General features: G+C 33.5%; 1 protein-coding gene across 1 annotated transcript in view; it reads right to left on the reverse strand.

Moving 5' to 3' along the window:
• The window catches only part of LOC121423141 (transmembrane protein 26-like), an 11,163-nt gene extending 6,383 nt beyond the window's left edge, over window positions 1-4,780 (reverse strand). Inside the window, exons 1-2 of the mRNA XM_041618441.1 lie at window positions 4,508-4,780; window positions 2,425-2,608 (exon numbers count right to left, since the gene is read on the reverse strand). Coding sequence (XP_041474375.1) covers window positions 2,425-2,608; window positions 4,508-4,701 — 378 coding nt within the window. The 5' untranslated portion in view covers window positions 4,702-4,780. The remainder of the gene's footprint in view (window positions 1-2,424; window positions 2,609-4,507) is intronic.
• Between the last annotated feature and the right edge of the window lie 7,147 nt (window positions 4,781-11,927).

Genomic DNA, 11,927 nt, shown 5'->3' on the forward strand with positions numbered 1-11,927 from the left:
ATAGGTAGATAGACAGATAGATAGATAGATAGATGGGAAGATAAATACATACACACATACATACACACATACATACATATATACATACATACACACGCACGCACACCCACGCACACACCCACGTACACCCATACATACATGCGTTGCAATACGTCTGAAAACCATCCGAATTTACAGGGTTTTTTTTCTTTTACTCTCTCCTATACACAAATGATAAGTAATCTAGCACACAATTTTATGGGCATTTCTTTATTTCCCCGAAATGGGGATTAGATTCAAATTCCCGGGGGATCGACCACTTCCATATTGACGAAGGGACACCAGGCGATTATGAGGTTTCGAAAAGCACCCTAAACAAGGGAAGCAAGTTTTTTTCCATACTATGAAAATGCATTCCTTTTCAAGTATTGGAAATTTGACCAAAAATACGTAGCTTTTTTTACGAATTATATTCCCTTTTTCAGTATTTTAAATATAGTTTTAGTTGACACCCTTATAATGTTACATATACGTAACGTGCTCACTTTAGAAAATGAAATCCCTTTTACACGTGGTCGCGCCTGGTATCCACTCGTCAATGGAAGTGGCCGGCCCCGGCCGGCCCCTCGAGCTCTGGGAGGAACCAAATCTTGTGGCTCTGGAAGCTCGTCCTAAATCGGATATATCGCTGTTACCATAGTAGAAGTAGGGGCAGAATAAATCCCCCCCCCCCCTCGGAAAAATATGAAAATCCTCTTACTGAAGAGTTTCACAAAATTCGCTAAAATGTGCATGAAATCATTAAATAATCACGTAAGATTCGTTTTTCACATCCCCTCCTCACAGAAAAAAATCTACGTAATCCTTTAAAAAGAATAACCGGGCATTATACAATTTCTTATTACATGCATTGACAACCTATTTTCGTTTTTATTCTGAATAACGAGAGCCACCAAGCACTGGTGGCACCAGGATTTTGAAACTGGTTGGTGGCATAGGAAAAGAGGGGACATAAAGTTTATTTGACATACGGTTTCACAAAATGGAGTGTTAAGCGCAAACGTTTTGAGACTAGGGCGCTGCATCCAACTTTAGGGTCCCTGCTGCAGTTCAGGGGCAAAGCACGCATAAATGTGTTTTTCTAATACAGTTTTATAAAGCAGTATCTCGCCAAAAGCGCCCCTGAGGGCGCAAAATGTTTTCATCCATATAATAATTTCCCCGATCGGCCGCTAAAAGCCAATTTTTGCTGTTGGTTTATAAAGGGAACAGTCCCAATAAAGACTGAAGTTGTATAAGTACATTTAGTAAGCTTTATTCTTACAAACAAGATAGGCTATCTCACATTGCTCAAATAGATAATGAGAGCGCGAAGTGCGAGCTCAACTTTCGGATATTTTGACGCATTTAGACCAAAACAATGAACATTCTGAGCAGTTTTTGGCAGTATAAGATATGCGAGCGCGAATCGCGTGCTAATTTCTTTTTTACATGTTGATGGCACATTCCGAGAAACAATACGAAACATAATTTCTTTTTTTAGATGTCATGAACAACAATGAAATGTAAAGAAATTTGTATTTACTTTTTTGCTAGATGACCTTACTCTCCCGCAAAATAAATTGAATTGCACATGCACAGATGAATGATGGTATGCGTACTTCCGTTTCGCTAGTCCACACATTAAAATATTTCAAAGTCCACACATTAAAATATTTCAAAGTCCACCCCTTCTCCTGACAATGAATGAAATGAACACCCTTCTCTGCATCCACACTTGCCCCACAAGACACGCCCCTAAAAACGTTCATAGGACAGAGCTTGCACAAATGAATCAGTGAAAACATATTTTATGTCTTGTATTTAACCCGAGTCAACACCGCTGCGTTAGTAGTCTAGTAGAAAAGCTACGACATTATGCGTTGGTGTGACATTAAGCGTTGTTCCGACATTATCGATTGTAACAAGGCTTGCCTAAAAAACAATGCTTTTAAAAATGGCAAGCCCTCTTGACTTTGACATTATTATTATTAAAATTTTTATTATTATTATTATTATTATTATTAGTAGTAGTAGTAGTAGTAGTATTATTATTATTATTATTATTATTATTATTATTATTATTATTATTATTATTATTATTATTATTATTATTATTATAATTATCATTATCATTATTATTATTATCATTATTATTGTTATTATTATTATTATTATAATTATCATTATTATTATTATTATTATCATTATTATTGTTATTATTTTTATCACTATTATTATTATTATTATTATTATTATTATTATTATTATTATTATTATAATTATTATTATTATGATAACAATAACGATAATGATATAACACCACCAGTATACTGGTATAATTGCATTTGTAATACTGTACTGCCACTACATAATAACTTTACCTCATTAGATGTTTCTACCTACCAGACTGAAGTTATAATCTCCGTAGTTTAAATCAGGAAAAGACGAAAAGTTTTTCACCATTCTCTCGCACTCGGATACCTCCGGGTCACCTATCCGTTTCATTCTTCTTTCATGGATATCCACATGCAAGAAACCGATACCCGGAATTACACAGAGAAGATATAGCATCAGAGCCGGAGAAAACCTGTATGATGGAGATGTACACAATTCAGTTTTCCTCATTTTTTATATAAATGTGCACAAAGAAAGGGAAACTATCCATATGGCTCAAACTTAATACCAGTAAAGCTTTGAAAAATTAAGTTGTTTTTAATTAATGAGAAGCGAGAATTTTGGACTTAACAAGTATAATTCGTTTTCTGTAAACGTTACTCTTTCTGCATAACGCATATTTACTTCATATCCATTCGGGAGCATGAAACTTTTTTTAGCAGATTCATAAGCATCCATGAGAAATCATCATTATCATCATCATCGTCACCATCATCATCACCATCATCTCCATCATCATCATCTTCATCATCATCATCATCAGTTCATCATCATCATCATCATCACCACCACCATCATCATCATAATCATCATCTTCATCATCATCATCACCATCATCTTTATCATCACCATCATCATCATCATAATCATCACCATCATCATCATCATCATCACCATCATCATCATTATCATTAGCATCATCATCCTGATCCTCGTTATTATGAGTATCATCATCATTGTCATGATATGTTTTGTAATCATCGATAACTTTTGTTTGAAAATAAATACTCGATCTCATTTAAAATTTCCTAGGTCGATGATTTTGTGTTGCCTTCTTATCCAAATCCGATAATTATGTTTCTCTTCCATGAAACACCCCCTGACTCCTGAATTATTTAAAACATTATTGTTCATATTAATTTATATTCATACATTACTTTTTTCATTACTTTTTATTCAGAAATTCGACCTCGTTTTCTTCTAACGATTGTGAGGGTTCTTGAGAATGTAAGAAGCAAGTCATCGTATCAGACTTCGACACTTGTTTCTAAAACAGTTTGTTATCACTAAAAGATAATTCTTTATACTCTAAAGAAAAAAAAAACATTAATGTTCCTATTTTTTCCATGGTCAAAGCGATTCCCTAATTCAAACTATTATTAAAGGGATGGTCCAGGCTGGAGATATTTATATCTCAGTAAAAAGAATAAAATTCACAAAGCAAAATGCTGAAAATTTGATCAAAATCGGATAGCAAATAAGAAAAATAAACGAAGTTATTGAATTTTAAAGATTTGCACTATTCCGCCGGGTGAGACAATAATATTCTAGCCCTGTCTTTATGAATATTCAATAGGTGGGCTGATGATGTCATATCCCCACTTAGTCTTTTGTATTTTATTATATGAAATTAAGTGTATTAACAAATTTTATACCAAGAACTAAAACAATTGGATTGACAACTTATTAAGTGCAGTAGTTATTTTTTGCCACAACTTATTTCATTATAATGGAGACATATGATTAACACATGCATGAAAAATGAAACCTTTATGGTTTCATGTAATAACATAAGAAAAGGGAAAGTGGGGATGTGACATCATCAGCCCACCTAGTGAATATTCATGACGATGTGCATATAACTGTTTTCACAAAATATTGCTAAACTTTAAAATTTAACTTCGCTATTTGTTATCCGAGTTTGATGAAATTTTCAGCATATTGCTTTGTGAATTTTACTCCATTTATTTAGATATAAATATTTTCAGCCCGGACCATCCCTTTAACAGGGAATTTAATCATGATGCCAAGTTGTTATTAAGTCATTAAAATCCAGAAAACATTTATAAGAATCCGGATATGAATTGAAAAAAAAAAACATTAGAATGTTTTCAACATTGAAACTTATTTTCGAACCCCAAAATATGCGATATTTGTGTGTTTTCATTTCCATGTTTCTATTTTTTTACATGCTTAAAGAGGGACATGCCCCAACCCCCAAGTTTTGTGAAAGCACAACCTTTCTTGGAGTCTTGTAAGAAATAATGACTAACTTTTTCTTGGTGTTATTTGTTTCTTTTGAGATACTCACCATTTCCATTCTCCGTGCTTGGTACATCGTAAGGTGATGATCATCTCAACTGGGAGAAGAAGAAGAGGAATTCCAAAATACTTAACGAACTCATCATCTCTGATAGAGAAAAGCCAAAAACAGACTACGGCTCCATGAGAAATAAAGAGAAGTCGACTTATTGCTGCTTTGAAGAAAAAACGGCATCCCCTCATCCTGCCAAAAACTGTATACTTGCCTCTTAGATTGTAAAACCAGTGAGTTTTCTCTTACTATTGTACTTTAGTCAGAAAAATATATTTTGCGCATTTAAGCGAGTGTTTGAACTTAACACTATATGATAATTGCATCGGATTAATGAAGTCTAAATTTACACTGACTGAGATTTTGATGAAACGGGGCAAAGTGATGTCATGGATAATAATAATTGCCGGAATAATCGAAGCGCACAGAAATCGACGAGAGATATGGGCCAATATAGGTTTTATCGTTGATGACTGAGAGCACTCTTTATTAATGACAGTAGACTCGGTGTGATCGACAGAGTTAATTAATGTCAATAGTGGGTCTGATGATGCGACTCAATTTGTGTTTTCGAAAGAAGGCAATTTTGCGATGTATCACAAATCGTTTACTGCAAACCTATCATGAGTCCCTTACTCTCCGAAAGATTTCATTTTGTCACAGTATATTATTAACACTCACGTGTCAACTTGCAGGATTTCAATTCCTAACACCACTTGTATCCATGCTGTCATTTCCATCTATTATCTTGTACCAACAAGCCAGTCAAACTCTTTTTCAGATGTTTCCTTTAAAAATCTGAGCATACTGAATGGCGTTGTATACAGTCCAGTCAATATAGTGTTTGATCCACCACTAATTGCAACACGAGATATTCCACTAAAATGCTTTCCAGGAACTCCCCTTAACAACATACTAAAAGTCCCAAGAAATCCAATAAGTGGAAATTTATGAAATTTGCATATTATGCAAATTAGCCATAAACAGTTAGAAAAATAATGAAAAAAGTCCAAAGATTACAAAATAAGTGTCCAAAACAACTTAATTTTGGCAAAATTTCATGATGAATAACTGTATTCAATGTTTTTAATCAAAAGTGCAAACAAATCTTCCTCATTTGCAGATTATGCAAATAAGCGTCCTTATATGGGCAAAAAGTCAGGATATTGTAATTTTTTCTCACACTGACTGTTTGAAATCATTTCATTAATATTTAAATTTACATGCTGCTATCACTGAGGACGTTGAATACATTCATATTTAGCTTAGTGTCTGTAGTGCAATTTGCATATTATGCAAATAAGTATCTAATATAAGAATACACACTGGTGATACATCCCTCAAAATTGCAAGTAGATTATCTATTGAAATAAGAATATGACATTGCCTTACAGGAAGGTTTCCTAAACACCATATTAAAACTCCTACAATATTCAACCATACACTGTTAGAAAATTTATCCTTAAACTAAAAGAAGTTCCTGCAGCAGAGTCTCGAGAACACCTGTAATCTTACCAGATTGCGTAATCTTACAGGAAATTGGTATTTGGTGTGTGTAATCTTACAAATTTCCTTAAATAAAACACTCTTTTCCCCTTTTTCTAACAGACCTGTTCTGTTAAATTGCAGAAAAAATTACTGTTTCATGAATTTAAAGAATGATTCTGGTATTGCTTTCTGCAAAATCTTCTTTTATTTTTCTGTAAAATCAGGGTTTTTTTAACAGTGTAGGAAATTCACAAAATTCACATTTTATGCAAATTAGTCATAAGTTGTAAATAAGAAAATTATATTGGAAATTGGAGTGCAGAAAATGATAAAAATTGAACGTAAGTTCATGATAAGTTTTACAAATTCATTGCACAAACAGTTATGAAAACATTTCAGTCTAGATCAATATGATGTGATCATTAAGAGTGCCCCCTGTGCCCCTCTGGATCCGCGCCTGCTGGTAGGGCAGGTGCAGATGCAGGGGAGGGGGTCAGTTTGAATTCATTGTCAGGAGACGGGGATGGACTTCGAAATATTTTAATGTGTGGACTATAGTGAAACGGAAGTATACGCATACCATCGTTCATCTGTGCATATCACTATACATGCAATTCAACTTATTTTGCGGGTAAGGTCATCCAGCAGAAAAGTAAATACAAATTTCTTTACATTTCATTTTGTAGTTCATGACATTTTAAAAAAAGAAATTATATCCCGTATTGTTACTCGGAATGTGCCATCAACATATAAATAAGAAATTAGCACGCGATTCACGCTAGCTGGCTAGCATGTCTTATACTGCCAATCTGCTCAGAATGTTCATTGCTTTGGTCTAAATGCATCTAATTTAAATAAGATAAATAATCCAGATTACAAATTAAGTGGAAGGAAAATAATCCAATGATTAAATGTAATTTGAACAAAAGTTTATGATGAATAAATGAGTTCTTTTCTCATTCTTTAATGGCTAATTTGCATAATATGCAAGGAATTCGTCCACAGTGTGTTGCACTCGACCCAGGTGAGGTAAATGGGTACTGGCAGGAAGTAATTCCACAAAAAGCTGTGTGCACCCAATAGGTACCCTGGCTTAGCCGGGTAACAATAATAGCAGGGCCCGCTGGGAAAACAGTTTTCGGGACTGAAGTACCCTGGGTAAACATACCGTTATTATTATGCAAATTAATTTGCATAATATGCAGATTAACTTTCAGGCATTAGGATGAATTCTCATGCTTAGTGATAGTAGCATATAAATGTCAACATTAATGAAATGTTTTCAAGCCGTCGATATGAGAAGTCACATCTTTATTTCTTTTTCATATAAGGATGCTTATTTGCGTAATATGCAAATGAGGTAGATTTGTTTGAACTTATGATTAAAAATATTGAATTCAGTTATTCATCACGAAATTTTATTAAAATTGAATTATTTTGGAACCATAATTTGTAATCTTTGGATTATTTCTCTTATTTTTCTAACTTTTTATGCATAATTTGCATAATACGCAAATATCATAGATTTCCACTGCTTGGATTTGGGGGACTTTTAGTATGTTTAGGGGACCTTCCTGAAAAGAATTTCAGTGGAATATCCCGTGTTGCAATTAGTGGTGGGTTACCCCCTATTCTGGATAGATTGACTCGACTAGTAAAATATGCTCATAAGATGCACAATTATTGAAAATATGGGAATAAATAAAGCAAGATAGATTGTAAAGTAAATTAAATGAAACTATGATGTCAAAAAATATATGACCGAGTGGAAAAGAGTTTTGGATATGATGGAATGTTACTAGAAATTTGTGAGTAAAACGATCAAGGTAGTCAAGGAATTAGATAAATCATGTTAAAAAATCATTATGAATGATGCTTTGATGTGTATACTGCACAACTGTGATTTTAAGTGCATTAAAAGTTTAAGTAGCTGGTAACTCTTTCCCCCCCCCCCCCCCCGGGTACAGTAACATTAAATGAAATCAATTTACACTACCAATTTCAGAGAGAAATACAAACAAGGCATTGTAAACTACGTATTTTTATGTCAATGTTTACATTCATATTTAATTATAATGCAGTGATACATGGCGTGCCATACATCTTTTTTTATATGCTTTCTCTTACCGGTAAACAGCACAGAATAGTTTACACTAATGACAAGTCAACAGAATGCCTCATTGAAAATCATCTATAGAATCATCTAAACCAATATACTTTTGTACATATCACAATTCTTTTTCCCTATACATGTATGGATTGAAAAATATGTGTCAATGCGCATTACATAATGTACATGGCCACTGATATGGACTCTGTTATCATAGTATAATATACAACAAAAGAAATGTGCTCAAAATATTTAAAATCCACACAAAAATGACACATGGTTAACCATAGGTCTATAATCTGTCCTGAAACAGTATGAACATAAAATAGAATTGCTAAAAATAATAAAACAAGTAGACAGCGAGAAATATATATGTATCTACTTCAGACATTAATTTCCTTCAGCAAGAAATGTATCCATTTATCCAGGTGAGGTAAATGGGAACCAGGCAGGAATTATTCCTGATAACAGAGTATGCAGCAACTGCTCTGCTTTAGTATTTGTAGAGTGCTTAGAGAATTCTGATAAATTGATATACGGTATAAGGAGCTGTCATTTTTTATAATTTTTATTTACTGATTTCAGTAATAAAATATAATAAAATCATTCAACACAAATCACAGGGCTGGTTTAACAATCGCCCTTGAATAACTCTAACAAAATTGAAACAGTGAACAAATGAATGGCAATGACAAGCACACACTTTTTTAATTGTATGTTGTGCATTTTACAGACATGAAATGTTATTTTCTCATTCCAAGCTAACTAAAAATCTATCTAAATTTTCATTCCAATATATGGCTTGACAATGCCAAGTCAAAGCTAAAACAAGAAAGCCAGGCAACAAAGTATTCTGTGTGAGAACTAAATTTGAAATCAACACAGAAAAAAAGGAGCTGTTTATTGCTCCCTTGCTGAAAAGGAAAAATCTGTGGACCAACTTCAATTCAAACGTTTGCAGACAAATTCATGACATCATTCTGTGTTCATTATATTAAACATGTGAGTTAAATTATGTGTCTTATGTGCAAAACACATGCTGAACTTTGTTACCCAACATTTAAACAAGACTTTCGTTTCATAAAGAGTTAATATGACTATGGTAATTTTGCCATTATGGCAGCTACCCATGGTAACAGGGTTCGGCAGCCAATTGCAATGGATGTTTCCTGGTCCCTGTAACACAAAGGTTAGCGATCAATCACTAATTGAAATGGCCTATCACGATCATCGTTGCATGCACACTTTGCTCACTAGACTGACTGGGAACCAATCAGAAACGTTCTTTCAATTAAGAGATTAATTGCTAACCTTCATGTTACCGGGCCCAGGAGAGATACAATAAATAGCAGTCATAATAGTTGAAAGTCTTTATGAGTCTTGAGAAACAACTCTGACCTTGGTAAAATATGAATTCATGAATATTAATATTAGAGGTCTCATTAATAGATTTGGACAAAATTTGGAGTTATACAAGACTGACATGTACATTATCGACTGTATTTCACAAAGCAGTTTTCCTGATTACACAAGGTTGGTACTAACATATTATTTCTCTCTCATTTCAAAGTTTAAGTTTGACATAATGTGAAACAGAGAGTCAAAAGGGGCCTAAGCTTTCGATCCTAGCAGAATCTTCTTCTTTTTTTTGCCTCCGAAGAAGATTCTGCTAGGATCGAAAGCTTAGGCCCCTTTTGACTCTCTAATTTACTCCATTGGCTCTTTTTTTAGATAAGCAGTTTTCAGCAGCTTCTTTTGCCATAATGTGAAACAATAAAACATCAGAACAAAAAGTTTCCTTCAAAGTGAAGCAATTTTACGATTACATGGTCATGATCTGATTCTCTAAAAAAATGTAATAATTATTAGAATGGCTACTGGTATAGCACACAAAGGTCTGCCTGCCAACACTCATAGTGCTTTAAGAAAATCATGAAACTAACATACACAACAGAACTCTTGGAGAAATGAAAAAGAAAAAGACTAAAAACATCTTGATTACAAGAACAATAAAATTGACCACAAGCATGGACTGTAAGTCTGTAACACCTATTTTCTGACTTGAGGGCCATTTCATCACAAAACATGTAAATAAATGCCAAGGTATATGTAGTGACTGTAATATGCTACTGAATACTACTATTGTGCCACATGAAATGGGTATTATGGAAGATAAAGTTTAAAATAGAAGTATGATAGTCCGACATTCTGTGGCATAGTTGCGATATTTGTTGAGGTTTGACCCCCTCCCTAACTAAGGGTTAATACCATGGCAACACATAACCCAACACAGCATTTGATGCATACGTAAAAGTGTGTTTTGCACATCTTCACTTCCAGGTGACTGTGTGTGCCAAGTCTCATGAGTATTGGGCCATACATTTTGCTGTTTTCAAAAGCCCCTTTTAAAATTTCTTTGCCTTTATATCTGTAAGTCTATTAAAGTAACAATGATAGTCAAAATCTGCATATTTCCACTTACACAATTAACTAAACATAATTAATAGATCAATTTGGCACACTATTCTTAAGTTGTTCAAAAGGTCTTGTTAAACTACATGAATATACTCATGAAACATCCCTTATGTCATGGATCAAATTAAGGATTGCATCATTAGATTTCCTACGATTCAGAAGAAAATATTGGTGGAAAAAGTAGGGCCTGACTTCAAATGATCTAAAAAAAAATGTAATAATTGGAAAGCTCCATGACTTCGAAAAGGAACTATCAAATCTATGATTTTTACAGAGAGTACAGAGAGACTAAAAAAAAATCAAGATATTGTGACTACATGAGCACTGTGCATGTTGTATATACATGTAGTGAATATATCATGCAACACCCAATACTCTCTATTACGTTCAAAAATAAATTTCAATTAAATAATTGATCATAAGAATGTCAACTCTTTGGGCCTATGGCCACCAAACAACAGACAGTTAACTCTATAGAAGTTGTAAATAAAGCAAAGTCAAAAGATATTCTCTGAGTGATATTTTGAAATTCACTGAAATTAAATATTAAAAAGATTCTCTAAGAATAGATACAAAATTACAAGACAAGACATATCTTTTGACTTGACAAACCATAGCTTCTTGATTGACAATATACAGTATAAATTAAAATAGATTTGAAGAGTCTGTTATGTACACATCTTTCATCCCAAAAAAATGAATATTAATATCCAATAATAAAAGTTTACAAATACCAGTAAATCTTGCCAGCAGAAGAAATCATAAATCTGCTAAACATGCAGATGAAGACCTGATGTAGAACCTGTTTCATAAAAACCTGATCGCAAACAGGGAAGTGTCATTTCCAACCCCAGAATTGGGTTGAAGCTTATGGAAGATTTAACTGAAAACAGAAACCAAACTGAACTGAGAGTGTGGGGGTGGACCTACATAATGCAGCTTTGTATGAACAAAAGTAGATTTGTGCAATCAAAGAAATAGGATGTCAAGGGGAAACAGGGGAGTAGACATTCTTTCATTGTGCATTCAGAGGAGATTATGAATGACAGACAAATTATGGAAATGATGAACATTAAACCTTGGGAAAAGTGTACACTAGTGAAGTAAAAACAAAAACAAGATAAATAGCTCACTGAAAAAATAACAATATGGAGCATAATTATGGACCAGGAAACAGTTTTAAAATCAACACATCCTATACAACCATCCACATAAATTTCCCCCTTTCTCCCTAGGCTGAATATCACAAATGTAAAGCTCCATTCCACAAATGTAAAATTCCATTCCACAATTTTTTTTTTCATGCCTCATGCCTTTGATAGGAATAGAAATGGTAGAAAATAG

This window comes from Lytechinus variegatus, chromosome 10 (genome assembly GCF_018143015.1).
Source record: "Lytechinus variegatus isolate NC3 chromosome 10, Lvar_3.0, whole genome shotgun sequence".
Classification (NCBI taxonomy): domain Eukaryota; kingdom Metazoa; phylum Echinodermata; class Echinoidea; order Temnopleuroida; family Toxopneustidae; genus Lytechinus; species Lytechinus variegatus.